This window comes from Solea senegalensis, linkage group LG4, assembly GCF_019176455.1.
Source record: "Solea senegalensis isolate Sse05_10M linkage group LG4, IFAPA_SoseM_1, whole genome shotgun sequence".
In the NCBI taxonomy this organism is placed as follows: Eukaryota; Metazoa; Chordata; class Actinopteri; order Pleuronectiformes; family Soleidae; genus Solea; species Solea senegalensis.
In genome coordinates this window covers 5,764,004-5,791,907 of record NC_058024.1, presented here as the reverse complement: position 1 = coordinate 5,791,907, position 27,904 = coordinate 5,764,004, and the positions used below count along the sequence as shown (strand labels likewise).

The 27,904-nt window shown below is 41.7% G+C and overlaps 1 protein-coding gene across 2 annotated transcripts in view; it reads right to left on the bottom strand.

The window, feature by feature from the left end:
* cdh4 (cadherin 4, type 1, R-cadherin (retinal)) overlaps positions 1–27,904 on the bottom strand; it is a 240,352-nt gene that overhangs the window by 37,081 nt on the left and 175,367 nt on the right. For both annotated transcript variants that reach the window (XM_044024562.1, XM_044024563.1), the window contains exons 6-8: positions 25,891–26,046; positions 18,713–18,857; positions 6,659–6,831 (exon numbers count right to left, since the gene is read on the bottom strand). In XM_044024562.1, the coding sequence (XP_043880497.1) occupies positions 6,659–6,831; positions 18,713–18,857; positions 25,891–26,046 (474 nt within the window). The remainder of the gene's footprint in view (positions 1–6,658; positions 6,832–18,712; positions 18,858–25,890; positions 26,047–27,904) is intronic.

Sequence of the window (27,904 nt, the reverse complement as noted above, 5' to 3'; positions counted from 1 at the left end):
AATAAATAAAAGTCATCACTGATACATTATCATGATAAGATGATATCAAAAAATCTAGATGATATACAAGATGATATCTTGTCCAATGCCACGATATAGATAAAATATTGATATACTGTATTGCCCAGGCCTAAGCTGGGTGCACATCATTATGTGGCTATTGAGTTGACTTGTTATTTCTTGACTGAATGAAGTTCTACATGCACCAAGAGTCTTCATTCGGCAACCCACTCACAATTCTCAAAGGGCCAATGTCTGGCTCCTGGAGCTTGAGTGGAAGGCAGCCGGTTAACATAACTCAGCTTTCTCAGACGCATTAAAGCCCTGGGCCCATTTCGGATGCTTTCTCTCAGCCTGCATCCCCAGTCAGACTCTGGAGAACCTAATAGAGCCAGGCTGTGGGCATTCATGTCCTTGAGGCAGTCCAGACGATGTCCTAATCGAGGATGAGACAGTCCAACATGAAGCTGGCATCACCCCGTTGGACAGCCTGGTGCCAGCCCACACCACGCTGTGCCACAGCAGATCGTTCCGACCCAGGGCCTATGGGAGATTGAGACAGCCTGGGGTAATGAAAGACAACAGCTTTGCCTGCCAGTGGAGCTGGTGCCATGGAGGGAGGGCACAGAGGGGGAACATCCAAGGCAGCTGTGGCACACTGACATCTCCCGCTCTGCTACCTGCTGCATCACTGTTGTACTTCATTAGAAATTTCCCACAGCAGCCAGATCTATTTTTCTGTACAACAGACACCCACCACACAAACAACCGAGCACAAAACCACGCTGACCCGACAGCCAATCTATCGCATGGCAGCGACTCAGTCCATTTATGTTTGTAGACATGGCGACGAGATGACCTGCTCTAGTTCAAACTGGGCATCAGAATGGGTAAGAAAGGGTAGTTTTAGTGACTTGGAATGTAGCATAGTTGTTGGTGCCAGACAGGCTGGTCTGAGTGTTTCAGAAACTGCTCATCTACTGGGATTTTTTAAGCACAAACAGAAAATATCAATCGGGTGGTCATATTTAAGTTCTGACTGCTTATACCAAGTGACAAAAAAATCAGCCATGTCTATTTATGTAGAAAAATGAGGATGCGATGGACACATTGGAATCATATCATATTGTGATAACTGTAAATGAATGCAGGCGTAAACAGGAAGTGGCAACAGTAACTCGAGTAACCACTTGTTACAACCAAGGTATGCAGAAGGCCTAGCATGACTAACACCAATCTCATTCGAGATTGAGTATGGGAACGGTGTAGTCATCTCTGCACACAATAGGACACATCAAGTGCCACTTTATTAGGTGTCATGTGTACCTAATAAAGTGGCTGGGAAGTATAAACTCAAACCATAACATATTTACCTCCTACAAAGCTAATTCTTATGTTCATAACTGTATGTCCCTTTCAATGCAGAATGGCTGAAAAACACCATAACATAATCCATACGCACACACACACAAACATGTAGTAGAATCAGACACACAGGCAAATGTCTTGGATCAGCTTGACAGCTGGAGGGAGGCAGAATTTGGAAGCAGGTGAGGTCAAAGGAGGAGAGGGTTTGTGGGTGGAGCGTGACAGAGAATAATTGGTATTCAGCAGAGTCAGAGGTAAGTGATACCAGGCTAACCTCCATGTGCCCCCAGGTCTCCTCAACATGAGAGAACCTGCTTCACCCCCTAATTAGCACATGAATATTCCAATTAGACAGCTACACGGTGGAAGTGGATTAGCACAGGCGTGAGATAAATAGATGTGGGAGAGGCGTCAGGGAACATACAGCTGGAGACGTAAAGGCGTTTATTCAGTGTCTTTACATTAGGCGGAGCATGATGTGAAAATGTATTATTCTGATTATTCTTACCAAATATACTTGCAAATGTAAACAGGTGGAGCCTTCTGTTTATATTCCACCTTCAATGTGCACAAATATGAATGAATGTCCATTTTTCTCCAATTCATTTTCTGTTATCCATTCAGAAAATGAATGGATAACATTTATATAAGTGAAAAACAAGAATCTTAAATACGCTTGGTGTAAATGATGAGGTGTTGAAATGAGTACAATGACTTGGCACATCAGAATATATAACCAGAGCTGCATTTCCACTGAGCAGTGCAGCACAGTTCAGCTATAGGCATGGTACGGTTTGGAAGGGTAAACCCTGAGCTGGATCATACAACTCAGCCAATAAAGAATAAATTCAAGAAAAAGGAGAAAATACCAAAGGCCTTGAATCCTCTCCCAGTCATAAGGCAAAGTATATTTTAAAATGTTGCATTCTGTGGTTTTTTACCATTCCATTTCTGTTGTTCTGGAAGTGACGATGCTCTCTCAACCAATCCCCACACTGCAGTGTGTCTAGCTCCACCCTTTAGGGGCTGGACCACCCTACAACAGACCTCCACAGAAGTGGGATGATAAAGATCGGTCATTTTGGTAGCTTTCACAACTTTTCACGATTGAAATGCAAATAATTACATTATGCACTGTACTGCGTCGCCCTCTACCGCTTGGTATGAGTGTGTCTAAGGACAATGTATGTAGACTTTCACATTTGTCCCGACTGATAATATACTGTATATGTGTGTGTGTGTGTGTCTGTAAGGGCTGAGTGCATCTCCTGAGATTAGAGTTCTTCTGTGAGCTCCATTGAGTCTAAACAACTGCATTGAAACGTGTGCCCGTGTGTGCGAGCGTGTCTCTATGTTTATGATGACCTTGACAGCAGGTGGGCTAACTCCCAGGTGTGTCCCAGTTTTAGTGGGAGGATCAGAGGCAGGTGGGACTGAGCCTGGCTTGATGTGTCCAGATTAATGAGCTTTCCCTCACACACATCAGCTGCTACTGCTGCTGCCTGGGCCAAGCTGGAAACAGGGACACGGAGTTGGCCCGTGTTCACTAGACTCATTTATATTGTCACACAAATGTATCAGGCTACTATGCCATGCCAGCGCTCTATAACATTTGGATAAGCAACAAGCACTGATGTATTGTATTCTTCTGTTATCAAAACCTGCTTTTGTTCTTGAGATTTTAACTGTAATTATTTTTCAAATGCGCTTGCCTTGCTCTTAGTCAGACCCTGTTTTAATTTCCAAAGTGTTGCCTGGCCAGGTTTAGTGCCGACTGGGACCAGCGGGACTCCTCAGAATATAAACATTATGAGACACATTCATTGGCGCTTTTATGACGGCACTAAAATCAGCCAACTAAGTTATGAGGATGAGGATTATCCTCATAATGACAGCATATGAACTCAAACGTTTCCCTGAATTTGCCAGTTGTATTTTTTTTTATCTTACACCACAGGGAGGTAAGGATGTGTGTGTGTGTGTGTGTGTGTGTGAAGAAGCAGCACGATGAAGAACTTGAAACACTGATACCCACAGTCATCTGATCCGTTTTGGGATAAACAAAAGCCAACCATGCATCATTAGTGGAATAAGATGGAAGATGGAGCAGGGACAGTGTGTGTGGTCAGTGTTGGTGGCGGCGTGTGGGTTGGTGAAACAGACACGCACACACCAGCGGTGGGTGAGACAAAAGAGAACAAGTTCTCAGAACCTCATCAGAAGAGATGATGCTGGCCATTATATCTGATCTGCTCTACAGTATGTGCTGAAAAAAAGCATGCTACCTTTTTACTATTTTGCTATACAATGAGAAAAATACTTTTTTAAGGGTTTGTGGGTGGTTTTAAGGGTTAGCAATATCCAGGGATAAAGTATTGTTTCATAGCTTTGTATATTCAGAAAAAAATTAAATGCATGGAAAGGCATATACTTTGTTGTAGAGCACTGATGATGACGTTTGAAGCGTGACACATTGCCAGCACAGAACCTGAGATATGGATTCCAGCTCTCACCAACAACAAGGCTGCCAGCAGGTACACAAGGAAAAATAGATTTTAACCACTTAACTGAAGACTAACTGGAAAAACAAAAGGAAATGCCTGCTCTTAAGTATTTGTTTGTTGCTTTTAATCATCCATAGACGTCATGCTCTACCTGGAAACTGAGGTTTGTGTCGCTTCCTACTCAGAGAAAGTCATCTCAAATTTTATTTTTAGCGCACGTTCGAAAGCAAACACGAATGACCAACGTGCTGCACAGAATGAGTCAATTCAAATCTGTGAAATAGAAGTGCATAATAAAAACACATAAAAACAAACAGTGTTTTCAGTGAGAGTACAACCACACTTCAAAAAACCTGAACTATCCCTTTCACATTACTGGACCAAAGCAATCTGTTTTTTTAATTATTGTACCTTTTTGAAAAGTGAAGTTCATTTTTGGCCAAGCTGAACACACTGGATATAGCTTTAAACACCTCACTGCAGTCACTCACCAGCATTACAGCTAACCTGCATTTGACTGATTCAAAATTCTTTTGACCGTCGGAGACACAAGCTGGTGTGAAGCACCACTTGGCTGTGTGTGGGCGAGTCGATGTGTTGCAGCGTTATCCCTGCAGAGAGGCTCTGTGAAATAATAAATGACTGACTGGAATGGCTGTTTTGTTGTCTACAATGTTGTTGAGCGGTGGGGGAGCAAGTCTGTAGCTAGCTACCAGAATAAAGTCAAATCAAGAAACAAAAAAACAAGAGACAGTATGTGCACCTTGGTGATAAAAAACCCTTGCAATAACTCAGCATTCTTAGCTTTTCACAAAGAACAGAAACAGAGGGAAATAGCCTGGAATCCGCAGTGCCCATGGTTTGGGTTTGGCTGTCCGTCCTCAAATCATCTCAATTATTATATTCTGTTTTAAAAAGTTCCCTCCAAAAATATACTAAAACTAGCAGAAACATGCAAAGAAAGCAGTATGGTGGAAAACTCTGAGTTACACTGAATAACTTTGAACTGCGATGAAACAGTGTAAATAAAAATAAGGTTCATATGACAAAAGCTATGGCTAAATCTACTGACACTTTCCTCAACAAATAACAACTAGACAGACGTTAGGGCGGGACAAACTGGGAGGGGAACCAATCAGAAGAGAAGAATAATAATACCGAGGTTAGGTTGATCTACTCGGACGTCAACGCGAAGGAGGACGACGCACGAGGAAAGCGGCAGAACTGACGGCGTTAGGAAGAAAGAGAAGCGACGACGTGGTCGAATTTCACGTACGATGTTACTGAAAACAAAACCCTTTGTAAACCATGCAGAGCCTCAAAACTCAAAGGGAAAAAAAAAAACACAGCAAACCTGAAATGACATTTGGAGACGAGTCATCCAGAAATCCATGCAAAGGTTCGGTAAATCACACGCACTAACTAGACTAAAACTAGTCAGATGACTAAAATATGACAAAAACTAAATGGCATTTATGGCATTAATAAGTCTATAACCAAAACTAAATCTAAATTTACTGTCAAAATTAACACCGCAATGAAGGATGAGACTGGGGAGATGAGAACTTTAGAAAAACTCAACATTACACCTCCCAGTGTACAGTCAGTCGGAAATTATTATTAGAAGAAAAGAAGTGAACCTCCACCTCCATGAACAAAGCTCCACCAAGGCCATTCATTTTCTCCCATTCAACTGTTTTCAATTCAAATATCTAATCAGCCAATGAAATGGCAGCAACTCAACGCTTTTTAGAAATGTAGACATGGTCAAGGCAAACTGCTGAAGTTCAGACTGAGCATCACAATGGAGAGGAAAGTAACTTTTGATCAAAGAGGTGATCTCTCAGGTTTACATAGAATGGTCTGAAAAAGACAAAGTACTGCCAGTTCACTTTGCAAAAATGCCTTATTGATTAAATGCAACAGTGACTCAAATATTCACCCTCTGACCATCTCTAGGCACGCAACACATCAAAAATGTAACTTAATAGATCCGTTACCGGTTTATATCATAGTTATTAACAAATAAATAGTATATAGTCTATAGTTATGTTGTATGTGGAAAACTGTTCATAAAAATCCATTCTTAAAGCTCCAGTGAGTGACTTCAGTCACCAAAACACTGCTACTGTCGCTACCAGACGCATAAAAGAGCACAGACAGACAGGTGCACACGCTACGTATCATCTTATATGTATCAGATAACTGGGGTTGTATTTCACCTCACTCATGTGAATGCGTTGCTATCTACAAGCGTAGCTGTTATGCTTCGGCTTTCGATGTAAACGTATCACTCTGCGTCTCCACACACGCGACAACAGAACCCCTGCTACACTGTGAAACTAACAAACAGAGAGTCGTGTGGATCATGATAAGCTTAAACAGCACTGAGTGAACTCATTTGACGGTGGTTTGAATGCAAACCACTTTTTATATGTAAAAGTTACATACTGCAGCTTTAACTTTTTGAGTTATGCAGCTGACAAACAGACAAACATCACGTTTTGAATAGATGCTGGACTTCACATTGTTTTTTAGTGACAATAAAGAAACTGAATTGAATTGAATTGAATTGAATTGAATTGAATTGAATTGAATTGAATTGAATTGAATTGAATTGAATTGAATTGAACGGAATGGAACGGAACTGAACTGAACTGAATTGAATTGAACTGAACTGACCAGCAAAAACATAAGATCTCCAACACTTTTGAACCTTGACTGGGGTTGAAGTTGTTACAGAAGGGAGGGGAATTACGAGGTGCACACATACAACTGACACTGACCTCTCTGTCCAGTCCGGCTGCCACGGTCACGATGTGTCCAGTCTCACTGTTGATGGTGAACATGTTGGGGATGGGGCTGTGGGGCGTCTGTGAGAGGATGCGGTAGCGGACCATTCCGTTTGCCGTGGTGGAGTCGTCCGAGTCAGTGGCTGTCACCTGCATCACGGACGAGCCTGTGGAGAGAAAGTTAGTTAGTTAGTTTGGAAGAGTCAGAGTGGGACAGAATCATCAAGAGAAAAAAAAAAAGGAACAAAGAAAAACAAGAAGGTGACATTCATCAAAATACTACGTGCTTTTGCACAAATACATTTAAAAAAAAAAATATATATATATATATGTATATAGAGAGAGAGCAAAGTAAAGGTTTCTTACAACCCCGTTTATGTAAATTTGTACAAACATTTCAAAGAGAAGTCAGCAAACACAGAAGACAACAAACCCATTTTTAAACAACAAAGAAGTCAATCAGACTTTACAAATTGCTGTGACGTCCTCTGTTCTTTGCAAAAACAACTCTCAGAATGAGAGCCATTATAGAGCAGGGCACAAAAAAACAGACCAAATCTGTTAAATTAGCCCCTATTCTAAGTCCTGCTGTTTTGTTCTCTGTGGAGAGCCAAGCAAGTGGGCCAAAGTTTCCATCTCTGCAGAGCCCATTTAGTAATGAGCAGCACTGGGTCTTCTGCCATTTCCACCATCCATTATTTCAGCCTTCAACAGCGCCGTGGCTGCCCTTAATGCTCTCCCATGCTCTCACCCTATTTGTCTTTGAATCACAGATAAACACTGCCATTTAAGGCAGACAGCGCCGAGGAGGTGAGGTGGAAGGAGCGTATGCACGGCATGGGTTACCTACACGCACGTGTGTGCATCTGTATGCATGTGCTTGTTTGTGTCTTCGCAACACAGATCAGGGCGACAGGCTCCCGTGTCCCCTACATCTTCCCCCAGCAGAATTATTGATTTGCGCGAGTTTGTCTGCTAGGGCCTCGCAAATGCGATCGGGCAATTAGGAGCACTTTGTGCTGGAAAGAGGAGAGATCACCTCGCCTCGCCTCGCCTCTCTCGCGGGCTTCTGTGAAAATGTCACTTTCCATCAGGCAGCCATTTACAGGCTGCTGCCGAGACTGTCAGCTCACAGGAGTAGGACAGCAGGAGAAAACAGACAGTTGAAGCATGAACACGCATGGATGAGATGACATTGTGAGAGTGAGAGGAGGTCATAGGAACTGAAGAGTAAAAAACAGAAGTGGAGAAACGAAGAGAGTGGTAATTATAAAATAATCTAAATCTAAAATAATCAGAAATTTTTACTTTTAGAAACATTTCTTTCGGATTCTTTCGGACATATTTGTTGAGCCCTAATACCTCATATTATAGATGCCTTATTTCTGATTGTGGGCTGTAAAGTGTCAAACTAAAGCATAGCCTCTGTGTGCATAACGGTGGGTGCCATTCTGAAAAGGTGCTAAACCAGTGGTGTTCTTATTATTACTAAAAAAAAAACATACATACATCATCTTTTTTTGCAAAACAAAAAGTCTCCAGTGAAGCAGGGGAGCTACTAAATTCACGGCCGTTTGGTGATCCCCTGTGGGCTTGCACACTTACAGGTGTCTCCATTCCCATAATTGGGTCTAGATGGCACCATGACTCCTGTGACAGCCTGCATAGACAGGATAATTGGAGCCTTGGATTTCTATTTCAAACTTCATTAAGTTCCAAAGCAGGATTTGTCACTTTATCCAGCAAGAAAAGATTCCGGGGGAAGACAGGAAGAATAAAAAAAAAACAAGTGCTGCTCTTTCACCAAGGACAATGACAATAAACGGTGTGAACAAGCTTTCCAGTCCTGTCCTGATTTTGGCCTTTAATTTCAATAAAGAGGCTTCAGTAATGTGATGATGGTGTGCTTTTTTTTTTTATTCAAAGCGGGATGGCCATGCCTGAAAGGGTTCATCTCTGAGCCTGTTTAATTCCTCTTTAATTTGAACGCTAATTCTAAATCCTAATTGCTTTTCCGCCTAAATTGCTGGAGCTGAAAATTCAAGCGGGTTGGCCGTCCTACTCACGTGACCTGAGATCACTGGTGTGGTCTATCTGCTGGCTAAACATTAGTCAACCAGAAGTAACATCCCGACATAGCCTTCCAATTAGAGAGGTTTGAAATAAAGGGGAAGATGGAGCTCAACAGAGCAAAAGCAGGAAGCCGAGGAGGAAATTGCATCAGGGAAAATAAATATAAAGACAAAGAAGTGAGATGGTTTATGACGACAGCTAAAAGCAAAGGTGCAATGGTAAATCAGGGTGTGAGAGGGCAAGGGATGGATGGTATTAGAGGATAATAACCTTTATCAGTGGAGAGCAGAATGAAGTTGCCTTGAAGAGGGAAAGAGTAGCCACGGTACAGTAGACAGAGAGAGAGAGAAGGAGTCGAAAGTAGGTGTGAGAAAAGGTTGAAACCTTTTGGAAGCACAGAAAAGGAGACCGTGTTCACACAAAACCTAATAATGGACACCATTGCTCTCTGAGGACAGAGGGACAAAGTCACACCTTTCAAGCCTTTCAAAACCATTCACTGTAGGCCAGAAAATAGGACAGCTCAAATGCACAGGAAGCTTAATGGAACCTTTATCCCTGTTATTGCCCGATAGCCATGCCTGCAGACCTTTATCTGCTTACCGTTAGTCAGGGCGACTGCTCTGCATTTTACACCCAGCGCATTGTATTGATCAGAATATTGTACAGAAATTAGCAAAAGGGCAACAGCAGTAAAAATCATAAAAAAGTCATGGTAAATATCTGTTTTTTCTATGGCCGATGCTCATTTTTACAAATCATATATTGAGCTGATTTTCATTTTTCAAAAATTGGTTAACTAAAAACTTTAGCAACCAGTAACCAGAAACTTCATAACACATACACGAAACAGGTCATCAAAAAGTTAACTAACAGCGGGATATATTTTGGGACAAAGAACCCAGATATGATATTTATTGTTGTGTAGTGTAGTTGTGGGTCCACTACAAAGAGCAGGGGGCTATGTTCTATCGATCCCAGGGCAAGATACCGCAAGTTGCTTCTGGTGGCTGTGCATGCCGTGTAGGAATGGGTATGATAGATGTGTGATAGAAAAAGAGCTGCATGATGGGTGTGAATGAGCCTGAGTGTGCTGTACTTAAAGTGGTCAACAAGACTAGAAAAGCACTATATAGAATAGGCCAATTTCATGCTAAACAACGTTCTTTCACTTAAGTGTGAGTTCACACTACAACAACAGTGACCAACAATGGGAGCCACAGACATGGGAAGTATAAATCATTGGGTTTCATGCCTATAGATCGACCACAGAGCACTGCTGTCTGATCTCTGTCGTGTGTTTTGTCTGCGGATTTCTCTACTTTCCCTCTCATTCTTCTTCTCCCCGCTGTTGTGTTCCTGTTTGGGGCTCAGCCGCCGTCACCCCGTCCTGGCCTCTGATTGATTGAGGTGACTTTCGTTGTCGCAGACTCAAATTTCCAGCAAGAAAAAGGTGCATGAGACACATTGGGTAAGACAGTGGCAGGTCTCCCAAAGCGTTGTATGAATATTTTATACCTAGGAAGTGCCAGTCACAAACAGATTAAGGGTGACAGGCTACGACTTGTAAAACTTGTCAACAAGCGGTTGTGAGGCTTAAACAACAATTAGGATTAAACGTTCCGTTTGTAACAATTAGGAGGGCTTATTGACAGATGCACTACCCGTTTTGGACGTCTGTATAAGTGTATAATGACTTACATTTGTTTTTTTTTGTAGCTATAGAATAAGCCTTTTAATATACTTAAGCTAAGGGGCTTACATCAACGAGACGACCAATTTGAGCCAAACAACAGAGAGAGTGGGATACTGGCATTTGCTGCAATCTCACCATTAGAAGTCTTACAAAGTGTACCACATAGGATGTAGCAATGCAACATTATGGACAACAACTGCCACAAAACAACAACAAAAAAATAACATACTGTGTAAAAGGTGTTTATCCACCTCCACCTGCTTACATCACTCAATTTCTTCCCTCCTCCATAAATCCTTAATTAAAACCACCAAGGCAGAGTGACGCTCTTACATCTTTCCGTAGCTATTAGCACTGTTCAGGAGAGAGAAAGGAGAGAGCGATGCAGCGCCCATGCCATCCCCTGGGAGGACAAATCGACTGTAAGAAAAGGCACTCAGCTATTGGTTTTGATCTCGCTCTCTCATTTCAGAGACATTTTTTTTTTAAAAGGGAACAAGTTGCAGTCAGATTTGGGGATGAGGGGGAGGGAAGGGAGCAACGGAGAAGGACTGAACATCAGAGGGCAGACATGCTCAGCACGTGGCAGCTTTTGAACACAAGGGCTTTCTGAAGGAGTCACATCATGTCGACAAATCTTTATCTGAGGCCACTTAACACGGAGCAAGGACAGTCTCGTGTCACAGGCTTGAAGAGCTTTAGATCACTTTAGTGACCTTACTCGAAAAAAAGGCACTCTTTCATGAGTTTTGCTCCCCCGTATTGTTTGTCGGCTAACCAAATCTAACAGGTTTAGCAGGTGTCAGGAGGATCAGCCTCCTACTTTAACACTGAACCCTCATTTATTTCTCATTAACCAGACCTGAAAGGAATCAGCTCGCTCGTTTTGTCACGTACTATTTTGTCAGGTTTGATTGGCCATGCAAATGCGATTCTATTAGTCGCAGATTCATTTGGTGCTGAGCGGGGGCTGACTGTGAGTTTGATCACATCTCTGCCTGTGTAACATCTGGGGATGGTGATAAGGGTGGTTCCCAGTTGGTGTCCCATCTTTGATGGCTTTCACACAGTGGTAGATGAGAAGGTGGCGCAGTGCTTCAGAGAACCTTTGATATCTGGTTCTGTAGATACAATATGTGATACAGACGATGGTTTTTACACGTGTATTTCCCCTTTGGGTGGCATTCAGACAAGTGAAGGCCTCATATTATAGGGATTAGTGGCAAATACACAATGATTTAAATATGAACTGCGCATTCAACAGTCAGATGTAACACCTTAACTCGACAGAGGTCGATCAACATATTGCAAAACTTGGCAGACTGAATTATATCTGATCCATATAATCACCTGGCTTGAGTATGCAAAACAGTGAGGACATTAATCCAGACCTATCCGGACAAGCGCCTGGAGGAATTGCAATCTGACAAACATTCAACTCTGAATTCAAGTGTCATTTAAGCATAATGTTAAGCATCAGCGACGGAATGTAAATAATTGCTGTGTAACTGTCCAGTCGAGGCAGATGGCCGCACATTTTTGAGTCTGTTTCGGTCAGAGCTTCCTTTTTTATTCTCTCCACTGATGCCTCGTGCTTGCTCATAACTGTTGGGTTTATCTATAACATTGTAAATTGTTCTGCCTTACTATGCACATTGCCTTAAGACAATATATGTTGCTATGTTGTGATTTGGCAGTACACATATAAAGTTGAATTGGATGAAATTGAACGATTTGCCCAGAGTTAACCACAAAATGTGTTGCTTGTGGGTTCACATCGGGGTGGGTCTTCTTCTGCTCGCTTTGACTATGCTTTATGGCAGTTATCCACCTCTGCCATCTCTCTGGATCATTGGGCATCCGGTAAAATGCTCTCTTTTGGCATCCCGGGTCACAGCAGCTATCCACCATTTTTATCTTTATGATGAAATCTGCGGGCGAAGAGATGAGCGTTCTGACATATTGCCTGATTTATGTCTTGATTAGTACATACAGTATGTCAAAGAGGGACTTCTCTATACACTTTAAGAACACTTCTACTTTTTAGTGGACAGGTGTGGATAGTAAGCATTCAAATAAGTCATTTATTCAAGAAATGTCATTGGTTCTCTACCATCCAGGTCATAGTCACCTTTAGGAGTAAGCTGTAGACTTGTTTGCAGAAGTGAAGAAGCCTCTTGTTAGAGACTTGTACTTATACTTCATCGCATATCAAGCAAGTATCAAGTCATGTGTTTTGACAAATAAGGTAGTACTGAATTGTTTAACCTTCATAAAAGTTTATGGGTTCCATTTTTTTCAAGTTTTCTTGCATTTTATTACCCTCTGTGGAGGTTACGTTTTTTTTTGTCTGCTTTTGTTTGTTTTCCTGTCTGTTGGTGAGCAGCATAACTCAACAAGTCAAGGACAGAGTTTGATAGAATTTTCTGAGTATGTAGGTTATGGCACAAGGAAGAAATGATTAGGTGATCCAGATATGGATTGTTGTAAACTGAGCAGCCTTGGCGGAGGTTTGCACTTTCTTGAGTTTTGCTGACCATAACAACGTATATTTCAAAAAGCATTTAAATGCAGTTTTATGTGCCCCTTCTCATGCTTTTCTTTGTAGCTCTGGCAATAAAAGTCGATTTTAATACCCCATTCTCACTGGCCATTAACATAGCCATTAGCCATGAATGTTTGTGGCAAACCTTACTTTTTACAACCTGGCACAGATTTAATTGATCGGGTCAACTGAATGATTGATTAAGAAAGGGACCAAAAGTATAAGTAACAAAGCACTGTAACATTATCACTGAGCTCCATAGCGTTATTGTTTCATCTTCCTCTGACTCGTTTTGCTTCCAGCCTGTTTGTGATGTCTTCCAAGAGGTGAAAAAGAAAACAACATGGAGTTGAGCAACCTCATGATAATCTTTTTAGTGGGTTCACCCCAGTTCACAAATCCAAGGTATACTCACTAATCTTAGTGTGAAAAATCCACTTGTGTGACTCGCAGGGAAACCAATCATTGATTCATGGGTAAATACAAATGAATGATGTCCTAATAAAATGACATGTCAGACTAAAACCCCTCAGATTGATATGGCAGGGTTATAGTTACCAACAGGGTGACTGATTGTACTGTTGGAGCATTGAAGTCCAATGTAGAAAAGTTGTGTGTCGGGAGTGTCGGCATCTGTGTTACGGTGTGGCTCACAATGGTAAAATTGTGAATGGGTATTGTTTAAAAGAAATTAAGCTCAAGATAAAAATGGAAAAATAAACGTCTTGTTACTCTCACTCTCACAAGTGTTACGAAATATTAAAACAAACATGTGTCTCAAACCACTGTCTCACAAATCATTAGTTTGTCTAATTCACAATTTAACGCAAGATCAGCAGAGGCAAGTGGCTCGCTGAATGCAGCCACCACGAATGACAGGCAGGGAGACGCTTTAGTTAGGCCCCATCATCTGCGGAGAATCAGGCGGGTCCAGGACTTAATTTGAAAGGCCAGGAAATCACGGGGGCATAAATTAAAAGGATTAAAGACACAAAGGCGAGCCGACAGCACCAACAGCCGTAACAGCTGAATCCGAAACCATTCTGGATGTCAAGGAGGTGTGTGAGTGGGCAACCTTTACTCCACTGCCAGACTGTGTTCTGAGTTTTGGATAGGATTGACTGGAACTGCACACAAGAGGCCAATATAGGGCGATATAACGGTAGTAAGAGTTATACCCGTATATTTTTGAAAAAGATATGCAGTTGATACAATATCACCATACCGGTATATTATATATTATTTTTATGTTGCCTTAAATTGCAAACGCTATTTAATAAAGCTGACCGCTTCTCTCTGAGCCTACAATCCTAGCTCAGCTGCTCAATCACGCCCCTTGTTCTCCCACCCACGCTACGCATCACAACAGACATTTGAATGAAAATGTGGCGGACACGGTGCAGGTGGAGAGTGAGCAGTTGGTGGCTAAGAAAAATAATAATTTCTTAACAATTTTCGTTACTCGTTACTACAAAATAAAAGCTGAGCTGGTGACGCAATGCCCGTTTGTTGTCGCTAGTTTTTAGCAGCACCAGATGTTAGCCGCTCAGCGGTTAGCCGCTCGGTTTTGGCTCCAAGTGGACTTAAAACACATCAGCTGCTCGTTGTTTACTGTGTCCGACACAGAGGTTCTGGTCTCCTGTCTCTGGGTTTCTGTTGTACACACTGGACACTGGGGTTCAGTTGTCAGCTGAGCAGCCAACTGGTGAGCTAGCGAGCTAACCCGTTTTGTTCAAAAATATAATTATAATATTGCATATCGCCATTTGAACAAAAAATATCAGGATATCAGTTTTGGTTTATATCGCCCAGCCCCAGTTCAGTGTACACCTACAAGGAACATCTACAAGTGGTAGTGTATACTGGGGAACATATGGTGAACATATTTGTCTGGGCAGCAGCTATAAAACATGGCTAACGAGCTGCTTATCCTTTCTTCAGAGCTCCACCACCAGGTGGTGGATATTCCATTCTTTAACTGTGTGGAAAAACACATTTTCAATCCACGCACGGCCATAAAAATAGCTGGTTTTCAGTCCAAATACCTGAAAAGAGCAGAGTACAAGTAATCCAATAATCAGTAGAAGAAAAGCCGTGAAAGGATTAAAGGATGAAAAGATCACTGGTGACACCAAACTATGAAATTAAAAGTTTCAGGTAAATACGCTGAGAAACTAAACCCAACAAGACAGGACAGTGGGTCAGGTCGGGCCATGGCTTCCAACGACGTCCCAACAGTCTGTGTATACTTGAGCTTTCCCAGTAAATGAGTACTTTGACATTTTTTTCACAGTCAAATTTGTTTTATGATAAACAGGACATGGGAAACTCCATCTCTACGACATGTTAGGACTGTTAAAGACACTACATTTAACTCTGGTGGTATTTAGCCAATAATCAGTTTTTGACGAGGTTTTAGACATTTCATATCTCTAAATTTACCAGGACAATTCCTCAGTGTTGTATTACCACTTGTCCTGCTGTGGATTGTGTAAAACAGAGAACCCACATATTCCAGCTGCATTTCTCTGCCCAGAGCAGCACCTGCATCACAGCACCTCTGTGATGCAGAGATCTTATCATGATGTTTAATAGGAAAAAAATTGCAGTGGAATACAGAAAACAAAGCAACAGAAGCTCCATGGTCAGAAATCAGTCAAAAGTCAGAATTAACGTGCACTACCTCTCTACCCTCTGTTGTCATTCCCTATTTGAATCAACTTCAGCAAAACTGTGCAACATTTAACACAAGGCCTACACTGTGTTCTTTAATTATGAGCCAAAGACCTAACTGGTGGAGGACATATTAAAGGCTTAAATGGGCCAGAAAAGTATAGAATGGCTCTTTGAACTTACACTGGAGATGAATGACATTCATTCTTGTTTTCTTCAACTAAACAGGCAATTAAGCAAACAAGGCTTTGAAGCATATTTGTCTAGTTAAAATTCATCTATTCAGAGACCAGGGAATTAGCTACACACACACACACACACACACACACACAAACAAAAACATGTTATTATATTTTTGTGAGAACACATCATAGACATAATGCATACTCTTACCCTAACCCTAACCCTAACCGTCACAAATAAGTGCCTAAACCTAACAATTACCCTCACATAAACCCAGTTTTAATCCTAACCAGGGTTGAAACCAGGTTTTAGCCCTGAAAAAGCCCTTTAAAGCTCTGCAGCCCACACAAAAAAATCCAGATAAAGTCAAAATGTCCTCACAAATGTACGTTTCCATGACGTCAGATGATGTTACATTGACTTGTATTAATTTGCTGGAGGCTTACCATAACATTAACCATGACTACTACTGGCCTATGGTCACAGCAGCAAAGACAGCAGAGTATAAATAATAATATAACATCTGTGAATATAGACTAGAAGATATCCACTATTAACATTATGAAAATAGAATAGGCTGAACAGTATATGCATTAAGGAATTTACTGTGAAAATCAGATAACGCCTAACTCTAACCTTAGCCTAACCATTTAATAATTCAAATCTTAGCTCTAAACTAAACCAGTTCCTCGGAAATGACGTTCTGCCTCATTAAGGCCAGATTTTGGTCCCCCATGAATGCTACTCCAGGACCAGTGTTTATGCCAGAGAAGGTCCGAAAGAGGGAACAGATACAAGTACAATCACTCTCACACACACACACACACACACAAACTCTTAACATCTGACACGGTGAGCTCCACAAACAAATGTCACTTGGCAGTGACTGTTCATTGGAGGGCAGACTAATTATAAAACGCGTCGTGTAACAGATTGTATTCTGTTCCGAACAAAAACTTAATTCAAAGACTTTTGTCATTGCATGTTCTTATTTTAAACTAAGCAGAGTATCAGAGTGGAAAATGAAGAAAGTAGCTGTGGGAATGTCTGGTTGCCCTCACTAATTAGGAGCTCCATATACTGTAGACCCACGCTCCAGTGGTGAGTAACCAGTACTCGCTCTCTTTCTCTCTCCTACACACACACACACACACATAAACTCATATTCACTCATCCATAGGCACACAAACACTCGCACAACATGCTTTCCCATATTGTTTACAAATCCTCCTGAGATTAAACTGCAGCAGAACAATATCTGAACGCTGTGAAGAGACACACATGGGTCCTCCGGGTCTGATTGTTAGAGCGAGAGTTCTTCCAGATGAGACACGAGAGCTACTTGAACATTCTGCTCATCTCTCACTTTGCACTGACCACATCTCTGTTCCCCCCCCCCGGTTCAGAAGGAAGGTCTACACCTCTCCATGCTCTGCAGAACCTGATAATGATGCATCCACAGCCAAGTTACTATCACGCAAATATCTCATGAGTTTGCCCTGTATTTTGACCGACTGAAAACTGCAGTTCCCGTAAGATTCACGCCTCGTAGCGTCGTTTCATTCTTCACATCCAGGTTAACTCAAAGCCACTGGAAGTAGGATTCAAGATTTTTGTGTGGTGACTTTTTCACCTTTGTCTCTACGCATCTCCATAAACATCCATCCATATATATTGTATAACTATTTATCCTCAGGGCAACGTGGGGTTAAGTGTCTTGCCCAAGGACACATCTGCATGTAGACTAGTGGAGCCGGGATTCAAACCCACAACCTTCAAGTTGAAAGACGACGCGCTCTAACACTGAGCTGCTGTCGCCGTTGCAGGTTTTACAAGTGTCTTTTCAATTCTCGCCATTTGTTAAAAGCCAGTCGGAGGTTTACTGACAGTCAGACAGTCGTTTCCTCTTCCTCGCTTCCTCTGACAACAGTTTTCTCGGCTCTGCCACGATGAACGTCTAAATAACACTATCACTGCCTTTATCTTATGCCGTGTTTCCACTACATGCTCCCAGCTCGCCTCGACAGGGTTTGGATGGTTGTCCATTACAATACAGTGCCTCCTCAACGTGGGCGGAGTCATCACTGCACGGCCGCGTGAAACTGCTGTGACTTTGTTCTACACGCGACACACAAACTAGTAACTAGTGACTTGTAAAGCAGTTGCAATTTAAGCAATTGTATACCATTCCATATCAACACAAATACTTTTATTTTTAAGCTGTAAACTTAAATAATTTGTTATATTATTAAATATAGTATAGCTTTACATATTAGTAGAATCCAGCAGTAAAGCTGTAAGTACTACCCGTAAGTGGTCATTTTCCAAGAGTCAATTTTAAAATGTCAAGTTATAAAAAACGTTTTCAAGAGAGTGCAGTCTGAACTAATGGTCCTTCCTTACCACATGCTCACAGTACTTATCCTCTTATCAGACACTTATCCAGCACCTGATTATGTATGTTACTGTAGTTTGCAGGTGCAAATGCAACACTCTGCACAAAAGGAAATAAGCAAACTCGAAATGAAAGTCATTGTTAAGGCAGTGGTGCCCAAACTTCTGGCTAAGGAGACCAAAACAGGTCACAAGATATGAAAGAACAAGGAAATACATATTTCTGGGCAAAACACTTAAGTCCCAATCAATATTTGATTTCTCTTCCTTTCCACAGAACATTTCCCTTCCAGCAATGTTCTTAAATTTCATTTTTCAGCCATCCCTGTCACATGAAACCAAACCAAACCAAGCCACTGTTGCAGCTGTTTGAGAGAGGTCAGTTTTGACGAACACCTGAAGTCATCCCTTTTGGACGTATTATAAAATAAATCAACATTTTAGCTGTATTCTGGTGATGGATTTTGTGGGAAGAACCTCTTACCTGGTTTGGACCCTTCAGCCACGGAGCCATTATACACCTGGTTCTGAAACTCCGGCCTGTTGTCGTTCATGTCGATCACGTAGATGTACAAATCGATGGGATTCTCCACCTGGTTACCATTCATGTCCACTGCGTGGGCTCGCAGCTGTGAAGAGCATAAAGAAGAAAAGTATCATCAGCAAGGAATGTTGAATTAAAGGCCAAGTGTGTAAGAATAGGGACTGTTAGTTTTTATGTTAACAGTAATTATACACTTATACAAATGCTCTTTTGGCTATTATATTCAGTTTTTGTTCTTCCTACATCATAAATGACACACTGGGCCAGTCAGGATTGTTGCTCAACTGAAATAAAAAGGTTCATATGGAACTGTGTAGTCCAGTCAGTAATTGGAGCAAAGCACACAAAGCGGCACAAAGCACAACTTTTATTTCGCTTCTTCTCTGCCTCTGTAGGGCATGAGCATCCCGTTGGTGTCTTGGCGAGGACGACAAAAACACAGACGGGGGCAAAGTGGTGAAGTGTTCCGCACACAAACAACACCTATTTTGTTGTTAGCACAGTCAGAGTCCAGGAGAATATGAGAGGGGTGTTGCTGTTGCTCAAGCAGCGGCTCCTTTTTGTTTGGGGAGAATGTTTGTCTCGATTTGTTTTGACAAAGTCGCTCAATGATGAGATGTTCTCCGACGATTCAGAGTGAGGATTGAGAGAGAGGGAGAGAGAAAAAGGGAGGGGAGGAAAAGAAAATCAGGGCAGGGAGACCGGGATGGGAAGGTGAGGAAGAAAGTGGCTGAGGCTTGTGCAAGGAAATGAGAGATGAAAATACAAAGAAGGCAGTGTGGGGGTGTGGGGGCCTTGAACAGGGAGGACTGACAAAAGCAATCATCATCTACAGTGGGATGTCTTAATCTCCTGTGCTGCTGTTACACTCCCCACCAATCCCCGCTAATGATATCTAACATAACGCAAAGCTTGTAATAGCCTGGAACCAAACCGGCACTGTTCACCGTGACTTACATTACTCCCATTCAATTGCCTAGAAAATCATATCCTCTGCAGAAATGCTATTCAATCACAGCTTGGCTCGGTGCAAAAAAAGAGAATGGCTCCCTTCTTCTGGCTAAAAGTGTCAAGCAAAAATATTCTGTCTGCAACACAGACAAGGAGGAGCTGTCTGCCAACCCGCTTACAGGAAGTCGTGATGTATTGTCGAGGTGACACTAAAAGATTGAATGGCAGCACCTGCCTTCGCCGCCACACAACCAATCATGTCAGCTTTTGTGCCAGGCTGCCAAAACACACCCAAACACACGCCCACTTCCAGCATTCACACACGCATCCAAACACATGTTTATGCATCTTAACACGGACAATGACACATGTGCACGCTGGACCCACACACACACACACACACACACAGAGACACTCACACACTCCCATACAGCCCCCTCTTTAGCCACTTAATGATCCTTAAGATGCTCGTTTTCCATTGGCTGAAGCACAGCAAATAAACATGGAGAGGATACACAACAAAACAAACAAGCCCAATCTGTTTTCTCAGCTGTGAGCACTGCACGCTGAGGGACGTATGACTGCTTCAGTGCATGGGCGTGTGTGTGTAAATGTGTGATAATGATTGGGTAGTTGTGTGCGCTCCATATCTGTCTGTGGATGTGTGTTGATTTCTAAATGAATGTCTCTCGATTCATGTGTGCGTGCGTGTGTGTGTGTGTTGTCCCGTGTGTGTCTGTGTGCTCAATGGAGGGATTGGGAATGTGACCTGAGGGCCTGGAGGAGAGTGTGTGCTGCTGCTGTGCAGATGAACGCATGTGTGTGAGCCGACATCAGTATTCCGCCGGCTGAGGATTAGTATGAGTGGAGCAACCTCGCAGGAGAAATAAAGTTTGTATTTGACCCATCGGAACATCATCTTCCCAATACTTGCATGATCCTTCCGAAATAACCTTGACAAAATTGTTCTGAATTCTGTTTGTGGTGCGTTTCCTCTTTGCTGAGATATTTTGTGTCTAACTTTATTAGATAAGGAGTTAAACAGGTATGGGTTTCTCTATGTGCATTACTGTCGCCCCCGTCATTATATGTCCAGCATTTAGTGACCACATGCTTTTTTTTTTTTTAACATCATAACTGATGTGGAACGAGTGCAGGGGTGTCAAACTCAAATGACCTGGGGGACCATGAGCATCTAATCTGAATAATAAAATAAAAGTGGGAGATATGATGCAAAAATAAATGTATTATTAAATCAATGTATAATGAAGTAAATAACATGGACAAATGTAATTAGAGCACCAAACGAGTTTATAATTCAGTGTTTACTGTTGAATATAATCTATTAAATAATGTGATAATTATACCAAATTTTTATTACAAAAATATTGCCAGCAAATATTTTTATATTTGCACATAAATAGTGCCTGTGTGACATTTGGCATGATTTAGAACTGTCTTTTTGTTATTATGTCACTGAAAAAATACAAATATCGAGAAATAGACTAAATGGAAAAAAAGCATTCTGACACATGACCATAACACAACACGACAGGGCCTGTAATGATGTAATCAAACACATATACATTACTTTAATATAGAGTTGGTCCCCCATTTGCAGCTATAACAGCTCCCACACTTCTCGGAAGACTGTTTCTGTGGGAATGTGTGCACATTCATTCTGCAGAGCGTTTATGAGGTCGGGCACTGATGTTGCACGAGAAGGCCTGGCTCACACTCTCTGCTCCAGTTCATCCCAAAGGTGCTTGATGGGGTTGAGGTCAGGGCTCTGTGCGGATCGGTCGAATTCTTCCACACCAACCTCATCAAACCAAGTCTTTAGAGTCCTTGCTTTGTGCACTGGGACACAATCACGTTGGAATAGTAAAGGGTTTTCCTCCAACTGCTGTCCCAAAGTTGGAAGCATAGCATCAGAAATGTCTTGGTAGGCTGAAGTGTTAAGATTATCCTTCATTGGACATAAGGGGGAGTGAAGAACCTGCATTCAATACTGGTGTAGCCAAATAATTTATATTTATATGTATATGTACATATATATATATACATATATACATTATATTATATATATATATATATATACATACATATGTATATATATATATATATATATATATATATAATATAATGTATATTCTATCTCGCCATTCAGCAAAAAAAAATATTGAAAATTATTTTGGTCCATATTGTGCAATAAACTATATCACAAGCATCAGACAGAGCTATAGGCTGATTGTGAAGGGTGCGAACACACATACAAACACTCAGTGAAGACTGTAATAGATTAATTCATGCAAACACATAGGGAAAAAAAAGTGACATTCTCATATTGCTCAATTCTCCTCGTGCCCCACCGACTCGCTGTCTGACAAAACTGAAGCTGGAGCTAACACCCACTCTCCTCACCTCGCAGATCACTTCCCTCTGGTGTTGGTCTGACAGAAACAGCAGCCTCCGTCTCTCTTTTCACTTGAACCAAAAACTAACAAGCAAAGTTTGGCCAGCGAGAGCACAGCAGTGGTGGGAACTTCTTGTCAAGTTGAAAGAAAGTAAGCACTGGACTAAATTTCCCTTGGGTCAAACACTGCCTACATTCTCCTACACTAAATCAGACATCTTAGCACAAGCAAACGTGGGTTGGCGGGAGCCTAAACAGAAGACACAATCAACATGAAGTGCACTCAACCCAACGTGTTGTCTCTACTACAGGCAGTATCAATATAGGAAGTGTTTACTGAGCCTGACAGAGTCTTTCTTCCCAGGGACCAATAATCTACCTGCTTTATTGATCCCAATTTGCTGGTTTAGTGTAAAAGCGGGCAAGGAGAGACAGCAAACGCCAGGAGCAGCGTCCAAATCCTGAAAGCAGCAAGTCAGGGAACAAGAGGCTCATTTAAAACCAAATGGAACTCACACACTAGAATACTAGACAAACCAAGAAGACCTGGGGGCCAATGAGCATCTAGTCTGGTCAAGAGGGGCCCAGAATAAAAAAAAAGAAGATTTTTTTTTTTTTTTCAACCAAACAAGCACTTTTAATTTGAAATTCTGTGAAATATCATCATGAATATCTTTATTATGATATGATGAAATATCATATTGTCCATCTGTTACAGAGCAGTTGTTTCTCCCCACTTTTTTCCCCTCTTGACCAGACTATAGCCCCGAGGTCATTTGAGTTTGACACCCCTGGGCTAGGAAATGCATCATGTCTGTGATGTGTCCTGACCAAGCTATAAAAGTGTGTGTGTGTGTGTGTGTGTGCTGACAGATGCTGAGGAGATTCACTCTTATTTTTTCCCCCTTCCTCTGAGACAGGAGCGCGCTTCTGAATTAGCTCCACCAGCGGCGCAGTCATCTATCATGCTGACAGTCACATGAGCGTTGACACCGGCGCTCGCCGCGTGTCGAGGTGTCTTTGCCGATGTACACTAAAAACCTGTAATGTGTGTGTATTAGCGTTAGCGCGAGTCTCATGTGGTCTGCATATTTAATTTCACGCAGCCGAGAAACGGTTTAACCTGTGGTTCTCGAGGGAGATGTCGCGAACTCAACCTTCCAGCTTTTGTATGGCTGCTTATGTGTGTGAGGATACACTGTGTGTGTGTGTGTGTGTGTGTGTGTGTGGTGGGGAATCCCCTGGGCGAAAAGCAGACTAACTATCCAGCTGTAAGTCTGCACCCTTTGAACATCACAGCTGCAGAGTGCATGAGGTGAGCATTCTACAATGTGTGCTGTGAGGCAAAGTAATACATCGCAGGAGGGCACAAAGGAAAATTGAGGGACACGCGGGCCCCCATTCAGACTTCAGACGTCAACATCCGTCCTAAGAGATACGATCGAAAGTGGACAGTGCTAACTGTGACTGTTGACATGTGGCATTTAATTGCATCCTGGATGCGTCTCTTGTGACCACATGAGATCTGATTCCACTTCCTGCCCAAGTTTCAAACCAGCCTGACTGCACAAATGTTGTCCTAGTGTGGCAAAAAGTAAGGGAACCAGTGCAGTACTCACGCGGCTTTAGCATGAAATAATGTTTCAGTGATTAGAAAGAAGAAATCGTGAGTTATTAGAGTTAATATTGTGGCGGACGCTGCAGATAATTCAACATTTAGACCCGGAGAATTGTAAGAATACTTTCACTTTACTGTGAATGTCTCGTGAGTCAAAGGACATCAGCTAAATATAGGGCTGCAATAGGCAAGGGTGGATTAATAAACAGGGCCGACTGGGCCCGGGATCAGGGGCCCTGAAGCCCAAGTCTTTGCATTACTAGTGATATTTTCACTACTACGTCATTCATCCCTGAAGAGACATAAAACTGTTTTTTATGTGATATATCTCAACAGGGCCCTTCTATCATATATCAAGGTTTATGGTCACTCATGTCTTCACAAGGCTATGTTATCCAACACCCCTCATTATTACTATTATTATCATTATTATGATGCTTAGAATTAAGACAATGGAATCATTGAGAGGAGTTGATATTCTATATTATAACTACTTGTATTTTTATAAGTTCCTTTTTTTTGTATTAGCACATCCTTTGTCTTGCTGTTGATTATCTGTAAGAACACACACACACACACACACATATATTTTATGGTTCGAGGACAAAGCAAGCCATTTGAAAGGGTCACCATCCTAATCGACCTAATTGTAGGTAATCGATAATAATCAAGGAAATAATCGGCAGCTTAATCAATGGTGAAACCAATCGTTAGTTAAAGCCCATAAAAGGCTGCACCTGCTTAAAAAAAAATACCGTGGGGATGTGACTGTGTGCACACAGGCCTCACATGCCGTCTCATCAGCTCTGAAGAAACATTCAGGTCTAAAGGGAAACAGACTGTACTTGTGCGTCTGTTCACTATTATTACTATTCATAATAGTAGTAAAATCTACAGGAGATAAGTGAAGTCTATGGTGATTTTATAGGCACTACACGGGTGATGATATTATGAAAATTTATGTTTTTTTTTAAGGTTTTGAACATCTGTTCTGTCTGTGTTGCAGCTCGTTGTCCAGTGTAGTCCCTGTGCGCTGGCTAACGTTATAGAAAATCACAGTATAAAATGATATGCATGAATTGATCATAAGAGTGTACAGAATTATTAGAATCAGTTCATTAAAAAGGTTTGTACGAAAGATTTCTTCAGACTCCATCTGAAGCTACAGATTTGTATGGGTTTTATTTTTAACTGATCTACAGTTTGACATAGTTGCTGGGTATACTCAGGCAGATTCTGACTGTTTAAGCCGCCGAACGTACGTTCACTGATTCATTCACGCTCTCTCGTGGGAAGGGACACACAGGGTCCAGCTGCTTAGATGCACTGATTTGCTTCTTGCAAGTATGACATACAGAGACAGCTGTTAAAGTCTCTATTTGTGCACTCATCACAAGAAATCATTAACGGCCAGCTTTTACCCGAGCCGTCCTGTGCGATGGCTCGTTTCGATGGAAACGAGGTTGTAGCGTATTGTCTACCTTACTTTTGTCGAAGGAACTTAGTGTCACAACAGCAGTGCTTAATGCGTGATGAAAGCGTGGGCATACGTTTCCACATATGTCACCTCCTGGACTCCATACACTTCAGTGGCATTTGCACATTGCGTAGTTGTGAAGAAGCACTTAAATAACTGTACAATGCCACCTTTTTTGCACCCTTTGAAAATCTTCTTCAAATATACCATGCATTATGGCAGAAAGAGAGGATTCAAAGCCATTGGTGTTGTTTGGAAAAACAAGCCAGATTACTGTTCCATACCATGATGAGCTAAACTCAGGGTTCCTATGATTTACAAAACAAATATGTACTGCATTGTCCCAAAACTGAACTGTTCCACTCAGTGGAAACACGGCTTAAGTTATTCCATTTCAAATTCTGTGTTAAAAGCCTGTGATAGGACGAGTGCGTCAAAGTAAGAGTCTATGTTAAGCTACTAAAAGCAATGGAAGTTGGGCTGTGTGAAAGTTATGGACAAGTTCAGAAAATGAAATGAATTGGTAATAATGTGTGGGAACCTTGTACACTTCACTGGTAACGCTTAGTGGAAACACAGCTTCTCACGGGGGACAAGGATAAATGAACGCAGGAGGAAACAGACCCCAACGAGACAAACAATCAACGCGCCCTTACATGGAAGGAGGCTCTCTCTTCTCTGTCCAGTGGTTGGGTGACAAACATGTTGCCGCTGATGGGATCTATGTTGTAGATGCCACTCGGGGGCTGATCAGCTCCTGCTCCTGTGATGCTGTAGCGGATACCGACATCCTTATCCTGATCGGAGCGGATCTGTGGACACAGAGACAGAGAAAGAAGTTCAGTGGATAGGAACATCTGGATTTAGCCCAGGCTTTGCTGGCTTTTGCGATGCACTTGCACAGACACGAAAAGTCAAAAATAGAATGTGAAATGTTCAAGGATGTACTGAATGTACACTTGATGCTTGATAGATAATATAATATAATTATATCGGTTAATTACAGACAGTCTTTTCAGGGTTAACATTTTGAACTCATAGACTGAAGAAGAAAGAGTGAGACACACAGATAATAGATGCACTGTCAGAAGATGTTGTCTGACCTGCTGATGTTTTAGTGTAATTTACTTTACTGGCAGCGTCTCAGCAGAACAAGAATAAGTGTAAAAAGGAGCTCATTGCTGCTCTGAAGGTCTGCCCGAGATGAAAGTGATTCTCAACTACAATTTGTCTGACTTGAGTTGAATATCTCATCGCGCCTGCTCCATTTTTAACGCTCTTTCATGAGATTTAATGTTGCGCGCACACACGAGTGCGAACGGAGAAGGCGCGCTTGTATTTTACATCATAGGTTTCCATATGAGTGCCGCCACTGCAATGAATACATTAAGTGTGACACTGTGTTGACTTTGGAGAAGACAATGGTCTCTATGGTGTCACTACATCATGCAACAAATGAATGTGACATCGGTGACAAACCCTCTCTAACAAAGGGATAATCATTCACTTATTTAGTTGTTACACTTGTGTTTTATTCAACATTTTAATAGTCATGTAGGTGTTAAAAGCATTTTTAACAAAGATGTACTGTCACTGTCATGTATACACATGCAGCTACTATCAGCTGCTGGTTTAGCTTAGCTAAAAAAAAAAACCAAAGACCAGAAGCACTGTGAAGAAGAGTTCCTGGTCTTTGGATAGAAGGAGGCAAATGGTTTCTCCCATTTCAAACATAACAGATTTAAAAATGAGCAAAACAATGATCATCAGAGTTCGACACTCAACTTACGTGCAAAGAAAAACATTGCAAAGGATTTTCGTGCCTTTTCGTCTGCTTAATTATATCACACCACTGCTAATGAATACAGCCAGTAATTACATAATTACATGAAAGCCTACAACATACGGTGTTTAAAAATGTTGAAGACAAAATCGGAACTGTTTTTCCTGCATGCAGTTATCATTTACTGTCACTGTCAAACACCAGGAACCTCCTATTCCTTAGAGAAATAAATAAGTAATAACTTTGTTTTTTTCTGGGATACCTTATCTTCGAGGAGGCAAAATAAGCCGCGGGCTTCATATTTGATAACTATTTTTAGTTTGTGGTGTAACTTTTCATTATATTCTCACACGTTGTTATATTTGTTAGTTCATGATATATAAACAAAGACAAATTCATCAATGATGTTTTGATGTCAGTTCACATATACATATACTAGTGTCAACTTCACCCTTGGGTTCAGAGTATTTATTCTTTTTTGGGGGACTGAACCATCACTATGGTTACAAGGCAGAGGTAATAATCAGAGTCAAATGGAGGGGAAAAAAAAAAGGAAACTTGACTCTTTTTTTTTTTTCCCCCTTTCTCCTTCCTTCCTATGCAATTTTCCTGGTCTGTGGGTCTGCACATCAGGCATGAAAATGAAATGACTTCATCCGTTCAGCAGCGACGGTGGCTTCTGCGTAAAACACCTCTGTGTTTGAACACGACACCCTCTCTCCCTCAGTATCCAGCACGATCTTCTCCGTGGCGTCGCATTCGATCGTAAGCTTTCACACCCGCGATGTTAATTTCACACCAGCTCCATATGTGGATCCTGCAGGTAATTTACAGCGTTGTGTAACTTCTTCCAATCAATGCGCTCGAGCACATATGCACATATTGTA